The sequence below is a fragment of the Talpa occidentalis genome, unplaced genomic scaffold, assembly GCF_014898055.3.
Source record: "Talpa occidentalis isolate TD23 unplaced genomic scaffold, MPIMG_talOcc4v2.1 talOcc4.10, whole genome shotgun sequence".
Lineage (NCBI taxonomy): Eukaryota > Metazoa > Chordata > Mammalia > Eulipotyphla > Talpidae > Talpa > Talpa occidentalis.
Genome location: NW_023600993.1, coordinates 6,002,423 through 6,024,741, shown reverse-complemented (window position 1 = coordinate 6,024,741; position 22,319 = coordinate 6,002,423). Strand labels below are relative to the sequence as shown.

The following is a 22,319-nucleotide window of genomic DNA, read 5'->3' as shown; positions in this document are numbered from 1 at the left end:
AGATTGACAGCTGATGCTGTCACAGGGCCTGTCCCCTGCTGGACGGGCGCAGGAGACGGTATACGTCTGGAAGCCAAGAATTGGCCCGCTTGCGGTGGCAACTGGCACACAGTAGGTGCTTATTAATGCTGGTGAGCAGTGGGCATTATTGTGCACATTATTAGCAGCTTAAAGATACTACTGTGCATAAAGAGCAGTCTAGGGAAGGGGTACAATGATATCTGTATTTCAGAAAAGGTTTCTCTCTTGTACTTTACTCTGCACACCTCAGTTTTCCAATCTGAATAATTTCCTAACAACAAGAGCCTCGATTTTTAAAAATGGCCATTATGATGAGTCTGAAGACTATGTGAATAAGTCACAGTAAGTGGCTCTCCACCAATTAGGGACAACGCCAACGTGGCCTGTTCTGTGTCATCTATGCTCCGAGTAGATCAAAGGGGCACAAGCGAACTTCAGAATGCCCCTTGTTATTTACCGACACATCATTTGCTGATGTCTAGAGGGCCTTTTTGTTGGGTTCACCTTCTCATTCATCTTAAAAAGAAATCTGAGCTGCTGGTGAATCCTCTCACCCTCCCGCATCTGGCCTGAACCCCGGTTCTTGTATAAATAAATAAATCTAAAAAAAAAAAAATCCGAGCTGGAGTTTACAGACCACACAATTCATCCACTTAAAGGGTACATTTCAGGGTTACGTCTACTAAGGTTGGTATCTACTCACTGTCACCGCTGATTACAGAACATTTTAATCGTCCATAAAGACACTCAGTCCCCATTAGCAGCTACTTCTTATATTTTCCCCCATTCCACTGCCCCCCAGCTCCTGGCATCAGTCTACTTTATGTCTCTGTATATCTGCCTATTCTGGTCATTTCATAACATGGAATCTCATTCTTTAAAAATGAACATTATCTCTTTGCTGGGAACCCCCGCTCTCATTCAGGTGCTGAATTCACAGGCTTGAGTGAAACCCAGTGGGTGCCCAGCAGCCCCTCAGGCTCCGACAGTAACCACTGCTGGGTGCAGAGCTCACACTGGCAGGCAGCAGTCTTGTGGGGCACTCGGGCCTAGAGGCCCCGCGGCTCCCTTGGGGTTAGCTCTCCTGGGCAGCTGCCCCCACATCCCTTAAACTCTAACACACAATTCAAAGCAAAACCACTGCCTCATTATTACCACGAGACCAACCTCCACGTCTGAGGACTTAGGCACGAAGCACCTGCGAGTTGCTGAGAATACGAAGGGGAGAGGTGATCCTTTCCCTCAAGAAGCTGCCATGTAACCAGGAAGGGAGGATTTGGGGACCTGAGTGATGCCAACACCTGTGCGGGATTCAGGCCAGGCTTCTAATCAGGGCCTGAGGGTCATGGCCATGAGAGGGTCAGGGAAATACTACCGAGGACCACTCTCATCCAGGCAACACGGGAGCTGGTCAGCATGCTAACCGGTTGACTCTCTCTCATCCCTCTCCTTTCCCTGCCCTTCCCAGAGTAGCAAAGGGGCATGGTGGCCCCGGCCTTCCGTCTGGGAGTCGCAGGTCACATGGAGCTGGCCCATAGAGCAGCTGGTGAAGGCAGACAACAGCGTCTGAGCCGCCAGTTCGCCTCAGGACACTAAGGGGTGCCCACTACTTCTTGTGACTGCTGCCTCTACCTCTTCCTCTCATGCAAGCTCAGCGCGGGTGGGGGAGGGCTTCTGAATCACGTGGTGCAGGCAAGTTCTCAAGACAGCCTATGGCAATTACATCTTTAAGAAAAACCGCTGATCCCCATTTCTCCTCAAGTACCCCCCCTCCCCCCCCACACACAGAGTGCTGCTTTCTTCCTGCAACATTCCGACCACATTCCAGGCTGCTTTTAGGTTCCAGGGGACCAGGTTGCTACATTTTCAGTATACTGCTCTCCTGTAAAATGTCAGGTAGGGGAGAGAGGCCCCTGGGGCCTGCTTGCATGCCCTGGGGAACACCAGGAACAGTCGCCAGTCTACAGCCGTTGCCTCCAGAAATTCATAGCACCTTCAGGCAAGGGAACAACAGTGTGGTGTTTATTGAAATCTACATCTGGTAGCAATTTGTTCAACAGCAACCAGCTTTCCCCCCTCCCTCCCTTCAGTCAAATAATCCACAGGGGTCGTAATACCCCACAACTGCTCATGTGTGTGAGGCCTGTTCTGTGTCGTTTATGCTCCTAATTACAGAGTTGGGTTTATCAGCAGGTTTCGGCCTGGTAATTTTTGAGGCTGCAGAGGAGACTAAAGGCCATGTCGTGCAGCAGTGACACTCCTGTTGACCGTCCCCACTTCGGCTGAAAGCTGAAGTTTCTGCTGGCCCCTGTCCCAGGTGCCCGAGCCCATACGTGGTCAGGGGCTGCTAGAGCGCAACCCGTCCCCATCCCAAGCGGCGCAGCCGGGTGCTGGAGTGGAGCGCAGGAGATGGAAGAGCAGAATCTTGACTTAGAATGACACGTGTGTTCCCTGCACAGAAAGCGGCCCCACAGCCATTTCAGAGAAAGTGCTTTCCTCGGGGTGCGAGAGACTGAGCAGTTAGCTTGAGAAAGGACTCAGTGAGTGGAGTTCTTTCCATGGGGCCTGTGGTTAGGTGAGACGGGGTAAATACAGAAAGCAACCAGCATGTGGGGCAAATCTGGGGACAAGAATTTCATGGTGCGTATGAAAATCTCCCCTGCCATGGGATCAGAACTTCTGGTAGATGTGTGGTCTAAAATCAGTAATTTTTGAAAAGCACTCCAGAAAATGTTAATGGGTTGAGAACCACTGTTCTAATTCAGCCAATATCTTTACTCAGCAAACGGGGCCACTGAGGCCCAGAGGTGTGGGATCCCGACCAAGACAAGCAGCACCCCTGGGAGCAGAGCACGGCTTGTGGCTCCACTGCAGCTTTTAAGTGAATAGATGCAGGCTCTCGGGTCTTCCTCTACCAGGGGCTACCTCAGCGGAACATACGGGGATTTTAAAAGCTGAAGTAGAAAGATTATTAGCGAGGAGGTCTCCTATTAAGGAATAAACATGAAACTGTTTAACCCCATCAGTAATCAGGAAAATGCAAATGTAAAAGTTAAAAGCATAATGCACCCGTAAGACATACACCTAGCTGACCGGCAAACAAATGGAGACGTTATTACCGAGGATGTGAAGCCACAGAAACCCCCTCCCACGCACGCCAAGCAGGCACTTAGATCGGGACAACTGCTTTGTCACAGGCTAACAATGGTGAAGAGCCACATTTTCTGTGACCCATTTGCTGCGGTGTTGGGTGTATTACCCAAAGCCTGCATTCTCAGGGTGGGTACTATTACCCCCCCACGAAGTAAAAATTACCTTTTGGTGGGTGAAGAAATCTTGACTATTATTCGTGGCCCTCCAAAGCTCAACCCACCTGACAGCATCTTACTTTTCAGGTTTAGTTAACATAAATGAAAAATGACATTTTTCCACTTGGTTCCTTGGACAGGAAATAATGTCTAGATTATGCTTCGAAAGATCACAATGCACCGTCTAACACTACCCCAGTGGGAGAGGTATCGTCCCACTGTAAATCGGAAGCCCAGGAGAGAGGACGTGGACACAGCAGCAAATCCCTGCTCTTCAAACCTACACCCCGCTCCCCCCGCCCCAGCATTCACGGAAGGGCTGAAGAGAGCGAGGCAGAGTATTACTCCGGGGGGGAGAAAGGAGCACAGCATAAATAAACCACTCAATCTTTGGGTATGGGAACTTGAAACCGTTAGCTCTGAAGAGCTGGTATTGAACTGGTACTTTAAAGTATTGATTCAATGTTTAGAGTTGAAGTTATACAGCGAATAACAAATATATGTGTCTATCTTTTACAGAAATAAAATATTTAGAAAATCTTAAAAGTCAGGTTTCTTTCTTTTTCATAAAATGCTCAGCGGAATTAGCTATGGCCTTTTCCAAGGAAGATTAGGGTAAGATAAACCCAAAACCTTAAGTTTAATAGCAAATTAAAAACAAGCAAAAAAACCCCACAGCTGTTTGCTGTATTTGTAATTACGAACTCGAGGACTCTGGGCTGCAACAATAAGCTATAAATATTTCTATGTTGAACACTGAAATTATTTTTTTCCCTGACAGCTGAGTCAAGTCAAACGGGACCCAACTCTTGAAGTCCCTTTACAACTCGGAGAAGAGCAAAGGCCAGGAAGAGGGGAGTTCTCCTTGTCTGCCCCTTTCCCATTGGTAAACCCAAACCTCACTCCTTCAGACTTTACTAGAAGCCAGTCTATTCTGAAAGACAGCTCAAGAGTAAGAGTGCACGTCGATGCTTGGCTGCCGGGGCCGGAGCTGCAGTGCAGAGAGCACACAGCCAAGAGCGCGGTTGTACACAGACAAAAGGCAAAACTGCAACTGGGACCCGCTCAGTCTGAGGGGGGCCAGCGTTCTGTAGGCAGAGCACACCCCACCACCGACACCGCCAACAGATTCACTGCTTGGGGCAAGACAACCTCGACTATAAAATGGGGCAACAGTCACACATGAGACTCTGTGGGCATTGGAAGTCTAGGTGCACAGGTGCTGTGAAAACTGCAGGTCAAGGAACCGACATTTGTTACCACACCCCCAGTACTGTCATCAGATCTCGACGCTCCCCGCCGGCCACTCTGCAACGCCCTTTCTAGTCTGTTCTCATTCTTGGACTCCCGACCTTCAAAGGTCCAATTCAAAATCCAATTCTTCTTGCTACAGCCCTCTCTCCACCTCGGATGCTCCTGAAATCTCCAGGCCTTCCTGACCATGTGCTCAGATCCATGTTTGCCCTGCAGTCTCAGTTACCTCGTGAAGGCTGGTTTGTACCTCTTTGAACCCCCACACCACCGTGACCTCAGTGATGGGTCACCACATATTTGTTGACTGACCAAAGCCATGACTAAACATGATCATTCACTTAAAAAAAAAAAAAATACAACTTAGAATAGTTCATATCCCCTTCCCTTCCTGCTCCCCCAGCTAATTGAGAAGCAAAATGGGTCAAAACTAAGATTTCAGAACCAAGAATCAGTTTCACTTGACACTATCAAAACCTGGAACCCCCCCAACCTCAACACATAGCAGCTGTTATGTTTGCAAGTGAGAAGGGTCAGCTGTAAAAATACAGTCCCTAGAATAATGGTTACAGGGCACACTGTACCGCCCCCTCCCTGCCCCTCTACTGTTGACGCATCAGGAAGTGGGGGGGTAGGTGGGGGCGCACTGAGCCAGAGGCTCCACTTCCTATTCCTACTGGCTCTTACTACCCCTCCTCCCCAACAAAAAGCACCACCATATCTGGTTGTTTTTATCACTCAAAGGACTGCATACCCACCAATCACAGCTTCTAACTGGGCATTCCAAAGCACTCAGCAGAATTTGGGTTGAGGGGGTGGACCAGGACGGCTTAGTTGGTCAATGTCACGCCTCATGTCGTAAATGTCTTATTTCTGTTTGGCTCTTTAAAATGTCAATGAAATAGCTGATACAGTCATATTCCTACCTCTTCATCAGAAGCCTCCAGCCCTGGGGCCCCTGCGGGAGGTGCCAAGAACCAGGGTTGCCTCAGCCAGACCAGGACACCCAGGTGATGGCACCATAGCCCACCCAGAGGGCCACTGGGGCACGCTGCTAATAGAAGTATCTCCCCAAGCAGAGGTGAGGATGTCAAGATTGCCTAACAGAGGGGCTCAAGCTTAAATAAGTGACCAATGCTTAGTTATTATTTAAAAAACTGTTTATGGATAAAGTTACAGACGCAAGGAAAATGTGAACAGCTTAAAAGTTTGCCTTTAAAAATCTGTAGATGCCCAGGAAAATAGGAACATGTTTCTTAGGAAAAGGAACATGGATTTTAGGAATTACTCTTCACTGTTGTGTGATAATAATGGTATAAAAGAATTCTGTATTCTTAGCAGACTTATGTTTAGAGGTGAGTGTCACTGTATACAGAACCAAATGGCTCAGGTAGAGAGAACGTGCGTGTGACGTGAGTATGGGTGGCAGGGGGCAGGAGGAGGAACACAGGCCAGAGAGGAATCAAGTGAGGCAAGTGGCTGTTGGAGAGGAATCAACTGAGGCAAGTTGGCTGTTGAATCCAGGTGGAAGTAAATGATATTTATTCTAACTTCCCTTAAACTCTTTTACATGTTCAAGAAATTTATAAGTAAAAACCTTGGGAAGAATGAAGTCCTGTAGTAAAGAGGGAAATTCTAAAAAATCAGACCTGGGTTGGAATTTGGATCTTCCCAACACCTTCTTCAACATATAAAACTAGCTGACAAAGATCTCTTGTTTCCCTTCAGCCCTCTACCAGCGAGGTCTCTGGGTGGGGCTCACATTTTGACCTCCTCTCTCTTCCTAGACAGTCCACAGGAAGGCATTTGGACAGTGGGCCCGTTCCCAATTTCCCCCTCTCGCCCCAGTATTTACCGGCTAGCCATAGTGCACGAAAGGGCTAAGTAAGGCAAGCAGAGGCTGAGGAACAATAAAAATGGAAAAAAATTCACTGTCACAGCTACACAAAGTCCATTTCTCCAAATGATAAGTTAACATGCTCCCACAGCCTGACATGGAGAGAAAATCCACCCTGCTCTTTGAGGGCTGGAGAGGAGAGAGGACGAGAGGAGAAAGAGCCCCAGCTGTGTGCACTGGGGTTCTATGCTTTCTCTCCCTCAGACACGTACTGAGATATAATTCACACACCACACAATTCACCCACTGAAAGTGCACTCGTCAATGGCTTGAGTGCATTTCCAGTTGTGCGGCCATCACCTCAACCTGAGACTGGAACATTTCACACCTCAAAAAGGAACCCGTAACCACAAGCTCCCACCCCCAAGCCCTGGTAACCCATTAGTCTGCTGTCGGACTTTTATCAGTTCTTGACATTTCATATAGATGAAATCCTATGTCTTTTGTGGCTGGCTTGTCACTTAGCACAATGTTTTCAAAGCTCAGCCATGTCTCAGCATTTGTTAGTAGTTCTTTTCCTTTTCTTGTCCAAGACTATTCCATTATTATTCAAATTAACAGCCACATTTTACTGTCTTTTCACCAGTTGATGGACTCTGGATCACTTCTACTTTTTGTCTATTGTTGAGAAACAATGTTAAGAACATTTCTGTACAAGTTTTGGTGTCAATCTGCTTTCATTTCTCTTGGGTATATGCCTAGGAGTAGCACTGCTGGCTCATATGCCAACTGAGACTTTTTAAGGACCTGCCAGACCATTTTCCAAAGTGGAGGCACCATTTTATAGTCCCATCACCATGTCATGTGTGAGGGTTCCAGTTTCTCCACACCTTGCCAACGCTTATTATTGTCTGCCTTTTGCATAATAACCATTTTGGGGGGTGTATGAAGGGGTAGTTCTTTATGGTTTTGATTTGTATTTCCCTAAGGCTAATGATGCTAAGCATCTCTTCATGTACTTATTGGAATTTTTATATTTTCTTTGGGAAAATGTCTACTTAAAACCATCACCCACTTTTAAATTGGTTATATGTCTTTTTATTACTGAGTTGCAAGAGATACCTATATATTCTAGGTAAAGTTTCTTATCAAACATATATCTGATACATATTTGCAAAAATATGCAAAACTATACATTTGTAGAAATCTTTTTCTCTCATTCTGTCTACTGTCTTTTCACTTTCTTGGTAGTGTTCTCAAAGCACAGTTTTGAACTTTGTTGTAGTCCAGTTAATCTGTCTTTTGTTAGCTTTTTTTCCTTAATTTAATGCTTGCTGTCACTGATGCCATTCTAGAAATGAGGAAAATGAAGTAAAGCAAATGACCCATGGCCTCCCACTGGGTCACTACTCCTGGGCCTGCCTGCACACCCACGCGCTGGGACAGCAGGCCCGGCCTTGTATGGAGCCGAGATCTGAACTCAGGCCTGTGGCCAGACCAGGGTCAGACTGTACACACTCTGAGTGTCACAGTGCAACATGGCTCACTTCTAAACAAATGCCTCAGACCTCATACATTCAACATTCTAAGGGTGCTGCCATTACTTAAAATAAGAGGGCTTTGGGGCCTCTGTGGTGGCGCAGCGGTTGAGCGCTGGGTTGCGAAGCTGCCCGCAGCCTCTGCAGTGCTGGTTCGATTCCCGGCTGCTCCCCGACCACTGAGGGAGGGTCCCACATGGCGCGCAGACCTCTCCTGCCGCCCGCTGCTCCCCTCAGCAGTGTACTTCGGTCCTTCTGCCTGCTCTGCTCCCCGCTCTGGCTCTGGTGAATTCTCTCACCCTCCCGCGCTTCTGACTGTACCCAGTGCTTGTATAAACAAATAAATAAATCTTTAAAAAAAAATACTGTAATTTAAAAAAAAAAAATAAGGGGGCTTTGGAGTTTCACTTTTGGAAGCTACACCAGGAGGTGGTGAGTGGCATGTTTTATGAGCATGCTCAGTATGGTGAGAGGAGACGAGTTCATGAAGCAACCAAAAGCCTTGGACAGCAAGTCTGGAGAATGAGGTCAGCAACTAGGCTGAATTATGCCGTGCTGGATTTATAGATGCCACCACACACACCAGCCAATGCAAAGTATGAGAAATGCTACTTTATGGTTCACAGTAGATCTCAATCTCAAAAGGATATGACAAAAAATATATTTCTGACAATGACGTGAAATGTGAGAGATACCAGAGAATATTTATAAAATGTATATAATCACTTAGATATAATTTAAAACATTTTCATCTAAAAATGAACCATCTTTTTTACTTCTTGGTCATACCAGGTATATTTGAATCAGAATCACTGACTTATTAGAGCTAGAAAGGAATTCGCATATGATTCAATCTCATTTTAAGTGGGGAAACTGACACACATGGTGTCACAGTCACTCACCCGCATGCTCATGAGGACACTAGGACTGAAATGCGAGGGCGTAGTTTGCATGTTCTATTTCTCAGTCCCCCTTCTCATTCTCAGGGACCTCCAGGTGCATTATGCCACCCGTGATTCCTCTTCTGAAGGGTGGGGAGCTCTGCCCAACTTCACTATGTCTAATACCAAGTAATCTAGATACCTCCGATCACGTGGATAACTGACAACCAATATAAGGGAGACATCTTATAAATTGGATTCTGAAGGTCAACTGGCAAGTCTTATTCAGAAAGCCAGGGTCTAGTTTCCAGTCTAAGAATTAAAAGGCTTTCTGCTGGCTGTTTCTGCCTTTCCCTCTCGCATAGGAAAGAGGGCTGAGGCTGTGTCTTGAGGGAGTAGTTCACAAGGAAAAATCAAGACCGCATCTAGTCTCGGGATGGGCCAGTGCAGGTTGGAAATGGGCTGGCAGAAGGCTCTGGAAAAGAGCTCTGGATTCATGAGCAGGCGAGGCCAGTCCCCAGAGCAGGCTCTCTCCACTGGAAACAGGGCTAAGTGCTGACACGGGGGTTTCCCACAGCCTCGACTGGCCTCCAAAGGCATATTTGTCATCGGAGGCTCTTGATGAAGCTGTACATAAATATCTGACTGTTGTTAAATACAAAACAAAACAAAACAAAAAATTCCACAGGAACCAAATCAAAACCAGCTGTGGGCTGGAGAGGCCAAAAACTCAGTGTAAGTGCAAACGGCCCAGCAGAAACACTTGTTAATTGTGTTATTTACTTTGCTGCAGAGTAAATTGTCATGCCAATGAAGTCATATCACATGACGATAATGCTTTTCATATGACTTTCCTGCTATGAGAGAAATGGGCATTTTCTAGAATTCTCAGTTCTGTAGTACATGGGTCAGAATTGGATTATCAATGTAGAATCAACCCATCAGATTAGTCCTGTTCAGTTCTGCCAGCCTGTTTATAATTTTACATCCTATGTTATAGTTGATACGAAACTTTCTTTTTAAATGATCATGTATTAATCCCCAATTCTACAGAAAGGAAGTCCTTTAGTGAAAACTAGGCAAAATGAAATTTTACTGACAGAGTGCTGTACTGGCAATGCTGGAAGGGCGACTCAATGACATGGCCTTGGATACTGACAATGCAGTCAAGGCCAGGGATGCCAAAGGCCTAAAATGAATCCTGGGACGATGGATCTTGTCAACTTTCAAGAAAGAGAATGAAGCATTTCAGGGAAGGTGGGCTAGGTGATTCTGGAATCTGAATTTCTCAAGTTTAAACCACTCTAGCTTGTTTTATTGACTCGTATGAATCTGATGGAGTTTGAAAAATTATTCTGCATTTCCCTCAGCACAACGCTGAACCCACAGTTGAAACTAAGTCAGTATGTGTGAGGTGATCCTCACACATGGAAAATTGCTTAAGAAGTCACAGCACAGTTGAGGGAAAGAGGGCTCAGCCATCCACATGTTGGATTTAGACTGAGCCCTTCTTCAACAGATACAGAGATTTAAAGAGGAGTTGGGGAACCCATGACTTGGGTTCAAGGAATAAGAGGCCAATCTGCAAGGATCCAAATCCATTCTTAATAAGGATCCTGACAGCAAAGGTCAGCTTTTCATTCACTACTCAAATGGCAACACTCCGAGAGGGCCTTTCCTCCCTAAGGCCTCCAGGTCAGAGTGTAATTATAACTTGGGCTACAGACAAAGAATCTGGGTGTCTGTGCAAGTCCCTTATCATGAAATATAACATGAGCAAGAACAAACGGCATTTACGAGGTTAGCGTTTTCAACTTTTAAACCTACCACTTGAGATAAAGTTAATCTACCACACACATTGCTCACTTAAATATTTTTATTGCGCCCTAGCTCAACAGCTTCTCCTCATTGCCCTAGATGAAACAGGAAATTCCCCTTTACCTGCTAAGTCAATCAGTTCTATTCTGTTTCTGCCAGCTCCATCCTTTTCTCATACCAACCTGTCCCTATCACTCACTCATTCTGTGACTTCAAAGTCATTGTTACCACAAGTAAAGGCCTCTTTGTAGGCCTCTTCCCTCTGCTCAGCTCCCCCCATCTCTGCTGTGCACCTTGTCCCTCAACAGCCCCTCCAAGAGAAAGCAACCTGGTGATGGCGCCAAACTCATTACCACTAGGCTCACACTAGCACCCTGCACTAAAATAATGGCAATCACTGTTGGATACTGGACAATGAAAGGTGCATTAGTCAATCTCACTAGTCTGGATGATTCTATCTTGACTGTATCTCCTAATTCATTATCTCTGTGCCCTTTTCCATGAAAATAAAAGGCCTGGTAGTTTCTGGTGGGATCATTTTGTCTTCCTCCTTCATAAAGGCGCTATGTTTTAGGAGACGGGCCATAGGCATTAAGGGATATGGGAAAGCTTAACAGCATCAACGTTTTTTTTTTATTACATAAAAAGAACTACCCTGCTACAACCTGGCCAGACCTTGGAAGCATGGGGACTGCCGGGCCTGGAAGGAGAAGGACTGAGGGGTGACGGTTTATAAGCAAAGCAACCCACATGGCGCGGCAGACCTCTCCTGTCTTGCCCGCTGCTCCCCTCAACAGTGTATTTTGGTCAGTCTGCCTGTTCTGTTCCCTGCTCTGTCTCTGGTGAATCCTCTCATCCTCCCGCACATCTGGCCTGTACCCTGGTTCTTGTATAAATAAAATAAATCTTAAAAAATAAATAAATAAACTTCTTATCAAGTGCTTTATCTATCTATAAAATTTGTTTCTTGGCTCTAGCTAACCACTGCTTATATTAAGGAATGCAGACTTGGGGCTGCCAGATCTGATTTTTTCAAAGAAGTTAGAAATAGGAAAATGCAGATTTTATGTAAAACTCATAATTTTTAAATGTTGGCTTTATTCAGAATTTAACACACAGGGAAAGCCAAACAAAACACACCTGCAAGCCATATCGGCTTAAAGGCCAACCAATTTACTGTCTCTAATCGAAAATTTGATGTGTGGTTTATGATTCCAAAACCATAAACATAATTTAATGGAGGGAAACTTCTAAAAGAAAACTCAAACTTGTGGACAAAACCATGGTCCATATGTCCCATCATCTATTTAGTCATTTTGCTTTCTAAAACTTTCTCTTTTCTTCCTGGGTCTTTGAAAAGGCTATTAATGTTTGACAATTAAAATATTAAACAAAATAGGTTTAATCAAGGAAGTGCTCCATTGTTCTAGCATCTGTTTTTTTTTTTAAAGAGTGCAATACGGGGTGAATTTCAAGTTGCCATTCTTCTAGCCAACAAGAAGGAAACATGTGAATACTTCTAGCTGGGTGGAAAAACTCCTCTGGACAAGGCAAACACTCACATGTTTGAAAAGACTAGTAAGTGATGCTTCCTGACCACCAGGCATCCCTGATGCTCAAAAGACAAAATGGCAGTGGCGACCAATATGTTGTCCTAAACTCTGTCTGGGTACCCAATCTCAGTTCTGGGGGGGAATCCACAAAGTCTCTTCAAGTCCTATGGGTCTAACCAGAGGTCAGAGTGGCAGAATGGACCTGCTGAAGGCCCAGAGGACATCAAAGCAAGCTCAGGAGGAGCTGGCTCTGGCTCCAACTCTAGCACTGGCCTCTCTAGTGCAGTCAAGCATCTCGCCCAATCTGCCCAAAGCTTTGAGGGATTTCCCTCCAGGGTTTGCATGTTGTTCTCCCATACAACTTGTTTTACCATGCTTCATTTCATGGCACTCTGCAGATAGTGCTTTATAAAAAAACCCAGCAAACTGAAGGTCCCTGGAAGCCCTGCATCAAGCAAGTCTACTGGTGTCATTTTCTGACAGCTGTGCTCACTTCATGTCTCTTTCAAATTTAATTAAGGAACATTCATTTTTAAAAGACATGATACTGTTACACACTTAATAGACTACAGCATAACATAGGCAAGTTTTACATGCACTGGGAAACCAAAACATTCCTGTAACTGACCTTACTGCAATACCTGCATTACTGCAGTGGTCTGGAGCCCAACCCACAGTATATCCGAGGTGTGTCTACACAGACGGTTCCGCACTTACAAGTTTTCCTCATTACCATGGCACAAAAGCAATAAGCATTCAGTTGAAACCATACTTCAAGTTTTGACCTTTGATCTTTCCTCAGGCTCGCAATGCTAAGCAGTGGAAGCAAGCCAGTTTCCAGTCAGCCATGAGCTCATGAGGGTAAATACCCTCTCACCAGCTAGTCTCTAGCCTCATCAGAAGAGAAAGTGAGGACCCAGTTGCTGTAGTGCCCCCATCATCAGCAATTCTTGCTCAATGCCTCAAACATTCTTCACACCCAGTGTGCTTTCAGCTGTGTAGGTGAGGGTGAGGACCTATGTGATATTTCTTTGCAGTGCGCAATGAACACACAACCGAGTCAGCTCTGAGGTGCCAGAGCAGGCTCATGGAGAGCTCTGAGCATAGGAGAGTTCTGAAAATAGGTTGGCTGAGTTTTTTTTTTTTTTTAATAGATTTCTTTATTTATTTATACAAGCACTGGGTACAGTCAGAAGCGCAGGAGGGTGAGAGAATTCACCAGAGTCAGAGCAGGGAACAGAACAGGCAGACTGACAAAATACACTGTTGAGAGGAGCAGCGGGCGCAGCAGCAGAGGTCTATCGTGCCATGTGGGACCCTCTCTGGGGGCTGGGGATCAAACCGGTGCTGCAGAGGCTGCGGGCAGCTTTGCAGCCCAGCGCTCAACCGCTGCGCCACCAGGGGAGGCCCTGGCTGAGCTATTATGTTCAGCAGATCAGGTGTATTAAATGCGTTTCAACTTATGGTATTTTCAACTTATAATGGATTTACGTTGATGGAGCCTCATCATAGTTGAAGAAGCACTAACTCAGTGTTAACTCTTCCCAAGAGCAGACTTATCACCACCTGGGCCTGGTCCTCTGCTCACTAACCCTGGGGCCTCTCCCACTGGTAAACCATAATCAATAAATAGGACTATGGGACTAACAGTGACTTTGCAAGGATTCCACTCTTATAGGACAAAGCACTCAAGGTTTCCTTGTGTTGCTTATGAAAGCACTACAATAAGCCATATTTTCCTAAGAGAGTCTTCATTAAGATAAATGGGGAGAAAACGATTTAATCCCATTCAACCCATGTTCCTGCATTTTGAGGAAGCATCCATTGTACCAAGGACCAAAATAGCTCCACACCATTGGCAGCATGCTTTTTCTAAGAACAGTGAGCATTTGAAGAACAAAACAATAAACTATTTTTCAAGCCCAGTCTTAAACAAAAAGAATGTAATGACACACATAATTAAAATCTGCAACATATTCTGACTGACAAGAAAAGATAACTCTCAGGTTGTGATGGGGGAAGCCATTTCTGGTGGGGTTCAATGGTCTAAGACTGATCAAATCATGTAATCAGAGTGGGGTGTGTTCTCTCAGAAGTATGTGGCCAGCGTCCAATGACTTCACTCAATAGCATTTTGACATATGGACATTCGAGCCAACTCTCCAACGGCCACACACACTGTTCCTCAGCGAGGACCAGCAGTACTTGCAAACCAATATCCTGTACTTCCTTTATCAGTCACTCTGTGTTCTAGGTACCTACTACACAATCACCCGCACGCAGTGGTATCCAGCCACTACTACAGTTCCTTCTTTTCTGATAACTAGCAGGCTTATTTACTGATGTTTACTCCAAGGGGAAAAAAATCACAACTGCTTCTTTCCTTTTCCATAAATACCAACAAAATACCAAATAGGTCTCAAATCCTCAGTATAGAAAACTCAGTTTATTCTTACCTCAGCAGCTTGAGTCTCTTGATGCAGCAATGTAAGTCCAGTCAAGTCTTCTAAGAAGGAATGTGAAGAGTTAAACACCTTCGCTAGGAAATTAAATCCTTCTCGTTCATATTGATCAAGAACCTGTAAAACATTTATATTTTTAAAAAGAGGCTGCAGGTTTTAAATGCATATTAAGATATTTTTTCATTTCTAACAAGTACCTGTAATAAATTAAATTACCACTAGATTTAAATATGAGGCTATTAATACAATCTGGTGGGCAATGGAATGCTACACAATAATGAAAGAAGTACAACTATATGTAACACATATAGATCATTCTCACAATGTTAAACAGAAAAAAGGACAAACAGTATGTTACATGTTTGCATTTATATAAAGTTAAAAAAAAAAAAACGAGCAAACTGAACCTATGGTTTAGAAGTCAGGAGCATGGTTAGCCATGGGGGTGACTGATTAGCAGGGGAGTTTCTGGGGTACTGGTAATATCTGTTTCTTCATCTGGGTGCTGATACAAATGTATATTTTGTGAAAATCTGTCAAGTGATCTTTTCTCTCCGCTGTCCTTCAAAGAATGTTCAAAAGATAACCACATGCAATTTGCAGCAACATGGATGGCGCTGGAAGGGATCATGCTCAGCGAAATAAGCCAAAAAGAAAAGGAAAAATACTGGATGGTATCATTCATAGCAGGAATCTAGAAAACTTAAATAAGGGACCAGGAAAATGAATAACTATAAGAAGGTGAAAATCAAAATCAACAAAAAACTATGAACCAGAGACACTCTATGGGGGTTGGGGGGCAGGGAGGGGAGGGATTGGGGTCAAAATAAGGAGGTTGCAATTGTATGGGGAATATAAAAATAAAATTTATTTAAAAAAAAAGATAAAGGTCAGTAGTCTCAGCAGGAGAACAATATGAGGACAGAGTTCTTAGAAGCAAACGACAACAAAAAGTGGTGATCACATCACATTACAGGAACTGTGACATGTACATGTACCCTGAGGAGGGTGCGTGCCAGCCAGGGGGGAGTATGAGAAAGTAAGCGGGTCACTGCACAGAAAGTTTGCTGAGTAATCTCAGGCCCCTGCTCAGAAGAGGCTAAGTTTGGGGAAGAAGGTGGTTATGCTTGAGGCTAGGAAGGTTAGGGCAACAAAAGGTCAAAGAAATTGGGGGGCTGGTGAGTCCCCAAGAAGGAGCTGGGAGAGGGGCCCGAGCCGGTAAAAGGGTCCCACAGGCTGGAGGGAACAGAGCGAGGAGGATCCCTGAGACTGCAGGAGGAGGGCTAGTGCAGTCTCAGGCACTTACAAAGTCTTTGATTCACCATGTAAATTAACTTGACACCCCAATGCCTATATAAAAAGGCACTATAGAACGGAATCCCCCAGGAACAACGTGATTTTTCACACCAGAATGTGATCTCAGGAAAACATTCTGAAAAGCTAAAAGTCTTTATTTAGTGATCACTTATTTCCGAGTGACCCAGTCACCTCAAACCCTTTGTGCCAGGTTTCCAGCAAGAGAGGAGACATGGGTCTGAGACACCAACTCTGAAGATAAAAACCGAAATCATTCCAGACATGATACACTGTCGGACCTTAATTAAACTTGCAGATTTCAAGTCCCTGTTTCCACAGATAATTCTGGAGAGCTACAAATACGGGCAGTGGAAAAACTAACAGCAAGGGCAGCGTGAGTAACGGCCTCCCCAAGATTGGGATGCACAGAAAGCTTAATGCTGAGACATTATTAATAGCTCTGGCTTGAAAATATGTGGAAAAACTTAATCCTCGAGGGGCATATTTAATCATGTAAGGGCTTTCCAGTATTCCCTTTACGTGCTGGGAAGTTAATCTGTGTTACGAGTATAAGCAGCTTATAAAAAGGTAGGAGGACTTTTTTCCCCCCTACAAACAGCTTAACGTTCTTAAAGGGGAAAATGTGTTTTAAATTATTCCCCCCAAAAGACAAGAAAAGGTGCGGTCACAATGAATGTGGGCACTGCAACAATCGTCAGTCTACGTACAACAACCCCCTCCTCCCCACTCCAGTGAGACTGTTAAATCTGTGGCCCCGAGAAGGGTGCGTGTCCCATTCTGGGTGTACTGATAGCTTTGTCCATATTCTAACAGCACCAGGGGGAAGTGTGATAATTAGAGAAATTATAATCACTCTTCAGTGGAAAGATATGGGCTGCTTTCTTTAAAGTCCTGTAAGGCCAGGTCTTCTTTACGTACTGCACATGTGTGTGCACCCCTGAACAGAGATGGCAGACGCTCCCCTTAAAATGGGATTTTAGGAATATCAGTCCTTTTGTTGTGACTCTGTGGTGATTTTTTACTACACAAAACCCACACTCCAGACAGGCACTTGTGTCCCTCTGGAATCCTCCAGTTTTGGACAACTCCCTAGAGAACGCCTTTCATTGGGCCTAAGAGCTGAAAACCCCATGCAATGACTTTCATTTCATGAGAGCAGAAGGGATTCAAAGCCTGCAACTCTTGTCTATTATTCTTCAACGAGGACCAACAACTGTGAATCCTGACCCCTCCACCCCCAAACAGCTTAAGTATTTCTAACGGGGGAAGGGCACATGCAGTGTGTGCAACCTCTTAAAGTCTCTGTGGTTCAGAAATGGTACTTCCCTGTTCTTGATTAATTTAAAAATATGCACATGTTCTGATTTCCAGAAGACTTAGGGCAAGCCTGCCCGATGTCCCAGAAAGAGTCGTGAAGAGGATGCCTGGAGGTTGCTGATACCCATTACATGAGCATCCACAAAAGAAGAGTCAAAGTTGTTGGCAGAGGCTTTGCTTCAAGTTGAGGGCGAAACCCTGTATTTTCCAGAGGAGACCATCTTGGGGAGAAGCAGCCCCGCTTTGGATGAGCTAGAAGCACTGCTAAAAAGACCAAGAGATCCCTTGGTCAGTTTCTTTCTCTTGGTGTCCTGGGTTCTCTCACCAAAATTGAAGAATCAAAGCAGGTATAAGCCCCAAGTTCAAAGGTCCTGGGAACACCCCTGTCCCACCCTCACCACTCCCAGTTTCCAGAGGACTGTTGTCTTGGAAAAGATTTGGCTCCTTCCTCATCCCTCCTGAAGCTGCCCCGCCTACAGTGGCTTCCTGTCCTTCCTGTCAATGACGTCTTCTACTCCCATCAAAGTTCAGCTCCACCTCAAGTCCTGTGAGAAGCCTTCCCTGAAAACTCCACCCTTTGGGAGCACCCCTTTATTGTCTCTGGCCCCACTCTCCATGGCACACTGCCTTGCCATAGGGCCTGAAGGACTGCTCTGCCTCCTGCCCCGGTGATCAGGGGTGATGGAGTGTTCAGACATCAACTAGATGTTCACTTTTGTTTCTGTTTCTTCCTATGTTGGTGATATAAAGCAGACAATGGATGAGGAAACAGCTTCATATGGAAAGAGGTAGCTTTTATCCTAACTCAACTCAATTTGTTGCTATAAACTTATTCTATTGGATGCAGGCAGGATTTACAATGCCAAACTTCAAAAAAGGACAGATCTGATTCAAAATATGTGAGAGCATGTCAAAATCTATAGCACTCATTAATTACTGGAATGCTGAAAATACAGAACAGATAAATCTCTTTCTCTCCCTAAAGTCACCATGTAATGTACATTATTCTTAGACACCCCAATATAAGATGGGCACAATAGTGATTTGATACCCAATCAAAATATCAAGGAGCTTTAACACTGAGATAATTGACCAAGGAATAAAAGTCCCAATACTTTAGTATTTTTAATTAAGCTTCTTATATTGTAACACACAACTGTATTATTAACGAAAGAATCAAACAACAGTGTTTCTTGTTTTTGTTTTTTTTTGTTTTTTTTTTCATCCACCAAATCAGGAATCTAGAAAACTGGGTAGAAGAAAAGAAACTGAAAAGTGGGAGTCAGCATGCAATGGGGGTAATTTGGCAACGCTGACCAAAACACATCACCTATTTGACCCTGTTTCTCTCTAAAATGGGGCTATAGCCCATGCCAGTATCCTCATTCCTGCCATAAAAAAAAGGATTTCATGATTCTAATCACCGACAATGAATTACTTCCAAGGATAATAGAAATCTGCATTTACTACTTTTTACTATTATCATTGCCAAGTAGGGCTTGATTTCAGCCCAGAAAATACAGAAGCAGACACAGCGACATCAGCTAAAACTGTGAATTCTCTCCTCTGAAAGAGAGCACAGTGAAGAATCTGGGGAGTATTTAGTCAAGAAAAACTACTGTACCTCAGTAAAAACAATGGGCTTGTGGTGCTTTAATTTGCCCCATTCCCCACCTGTTTCCCTCTTCCATCCAGACTGTAGCCTCGCAACTCAACAACATCCCATCAAAGTGAAACCTGTCTCACAGCCACTAGTGCAGGCAGACTGTGGCTGAGTGCCTTCCAAACAACACTGCCACCTGTTTGGTGGTTCCCAGCACTCACATGTCCTTGACCTGACTCAGATCTCAGTGAGAAAGCCTTTTCCCAGGGTTAGTTGCTAAAAAGCATCAGGGGCAATTGCTTAACATTGTGATCTCCTGAGGTGGTGGATAACAGTTGGAGCAACAAAAGCTAACCTAAGAACTTAATGGAAAATCTGTGGGACACCACAGCAGTTTTGCAAAGCTCCAACATACTCTTGGGAATCTAGATTTCCATGCACAGGCACAGGGCAAGGTGCAGGCCCAGGTCATGCACATGCTCAGGAAAGATCTGGGGAGGCCCTGAGCACTCACCTCTGGCTGACCTGAAGGTCCTTGCACCCAGGAGATGAAAGGTAAAGCAGCATTCTTAACTACCTGGCTGAGTTTTGAAGGCATTTCCCAACATGCAAAGAGTCCCATGGGGGACTGACTGGTTCCAGGCATTGTGGGGAGCTCTGTCTAATCATTTAGATGACCACTAAGATAACCTGAGCAAAAACTTCATGGCCACAGGGAACACAGAGTATAAACTCAACAGATTTAGTTCAGAGAAGTCACTAAATAAGACAACAACAACAGCAAAGAATAACAGCAATAGACCACGGAGAGGGAGTATCTGAATTTCAAGAGCTGCCACATTTTATTATTTTAAATGTTCAGTTCTCAGCAAAAAATGACCAGACATGCAAAGAAACAAGAAAGTGTCCCATGCACAGAAATAAAACCAAAATAAAAACAGTCCCCGAGGAATTTAGTAAACAAAGACATTTAAACAGCTATTTTAAAGCAGAGTCAAAGAACTAAAATAAACCATGTCTAAATAACTAAAGGAAAGTCTGAGAACAGTGCTTTGCCAAAATAGAGAATATCAATAAAGAAAAATTATTAGGGCCTCCCTGGTGGCGCAGCGGTTGAGCACTGGGTTGCGAAGCTGCCCACAGCCTCTGCAGCACCGGTTTGATCCCCGGACGCCGGCAAGGATCCCACATGGCGTGCAGACCTCTCCTGCCGCCCGCTGCTCCCCTCAGCAGTGTATTTCGTAAGTCTGCCTGTTCTGTTCCCCGCTCTGACTCTGGTGAATTCTCTCACCCTCCCCTGCTTCTGACTGTACCCAGTGCTTGTATAAATAAATAGATCTTAAAAAAAAAAAAGTTTAAAAAAAAAAACACACTTGAAATCTTAATATAACAAAGTATGACTTTCTAAAGTCATTCTTCGAAATAAGTCACAAGGCATAAGCCAGTCGGATGTGCCTCCAGATCCCCCGAAGGGCTTACTGCCACACAGAGTGCAGGCCTGGCCTGGGAGTTTCTGGCTAATTGTGGTGAGAGTAGGGGGTCTCAGGATTTGTATTTCCAGTAAGTTCCCAGATGCTGCTGCTGCTGGCTCAGGACCACCCTTTGAAATGCCTGCTATAGCCAACAGGAGCGCATTCTCCTGAGGCAACCCATGAAGAAGCAGGTATGTTCCCTTTAAATAAACTGTGGCAACTCATGTTTAGGGGTTCCTCCCAACAGAATTTATTCAGCAATTTTAGTTCTTTGATGATTAAGATGGTTTTCAGAAACAATTTCTCTAGTTTCTTCAGATGACTTCATTAAGTGAGATGGCTTGAATCATGTAGCTTATTACTAAGCCAAGCAGAGGCTGCCCAGCATTCTGTTAAATCTTAGAACCTTGTTGCATGGCCTTGCTTCACCAGCACCTGTCCCAAGGTGAACAAGTTCAATGGTACTCTTTGAAGAACTGCGATACCTCTTACTCTTTGTAGCACAGGGGAACTATAAAGGATGAGGGCTCAAGTGACAATTCCTGTCATTTATTCACTCAATGACAAGATTTGTCTGCAAAAATGGGTGAAGATAATACTTCCACACAGAGAAAATCAGATGGAAGAATGTTAAATAACTTAAGAAAGTCCACACAACTAATAAAAAGTAGATTCCCTCCCCAGCTTTCTCTGGCCCACAGGTAAACCATCCCTCTATGGCTCTAACTAGCTCATCACGGCAAGCTTCTGAAATTCCAGGTCACTCAGCAGTGGCTAGAAGGCATTCTCCATCAATGTCATTACAGAAGACACAACATCCCAGGGTCGCGTGAAGAGATCCCTATGGTTACATTATCTGTAACTGTGAAATCCTTCAGAACACACAGTGCACACACAAAATGCACATACCCTCTCTACCCCTTAGGGACAGCTAGTTGGCATCTGAGGCCTCCTAATCACTTCAAAGACTAAGCAGAAGCAGCTCAATCTCCAGAGTCAGAGGGTATCAACTACAGCTATTGGAATCTACACCAGAAGAGCACAAGGGAGGGAGAAGTACTTCTTTCCATGAAAATAGCAGCACTGAAGCTATACAGGAGGCTGGAGCTACCGTGCAGGAGCTCAAACCTCACACATGTGTGTGAATTTAAGGGTCAGGCAGATGAGGCAGCCCAATGCTCTGAGTGGCACTGCAGTCCTGCGTCCAGACGCTTAGCCAAGGATTCCGTCTCCTGACCCAACTAAAAGTTAGCTAGGTCCTACAGCAAGAAAATGTCTGCATCTGTCTCCACCGAACCTCTGGTGTGAGCTATGGAGCAGAAGGACGAGAGTGGGGCTTATCTCAGTCTGAAGAATAGGTCGAAGGACTAACTTTTCTGCCTGCTTGTTAATAAATGTTTTTACATGTGGCAAAATTTGGCCTGAGACTGGACTTGATTGTTACCTACCATGTGGTAGGATGGTAACCTGCAATCACTGGGCGCTACCAACTTCTGAAAAGAACTGCACTGTTGGGAGTGTGGAAAAGGCTCAGTTCAGCTTGAACAACTGTGGTACCTCAGATTCTCACACAAGCCTGTGGGACACAACCCCCAAGCAGGACTAGCACGCTGCACATGCTGATGTACAAACCTGCCATCCCGGGCCCACCAAGAGGAAGGCTGCTTCTCTTCATGAGAAAACCACAGGAAGCTACAGAGACAGCCTTGGGGGGTGGGTCCTGCTGGGCCTGGGAGCCTGCCAAAAATACCAGCATTCTGAATGCAATGCTACCCAAGATTGTGTTTTCCCTGACAACTTCCCCCAAACCACCTGGATTCTGTATTCTACTAAAAATATGATGTCATTTAAATACAGATATTAAAGAGACCACATTCAAAGGAAGAGATGGCAACTATCCTGCTTCCTCGAGTAAATGCAAAACAGAAGAATTTGCGTTTT

The 22,319-nt window shown here is 44.8% G+C and overlaps 1 protein-coding gene across 4 annotated transcripts in view; it reads right to left on the bottom strand.

Moving 5' to 3' along the window:
• ATG7 (autophagy related 7) overlaps positions 1–22,319 on the bottom strand; it is a 156,039-nt gene that overhangs the window by 54,665 nt on the left and 79,055 nt on the right. For all 4 annotated transcript variants that reach the window (XM_037522907.2, XM_054697754.1, XM_054697712.1 and 1 more), the window contains one exon: positions 14,664–14,786. In XM_037522907.2, coding sequence (XP_037378804.1) covers positions 14,664–14,786 — 123 coding nt within the window. The remainder of the gene's footprint in view (positions 1–14,663; positions 14,787–22,319) is intronic.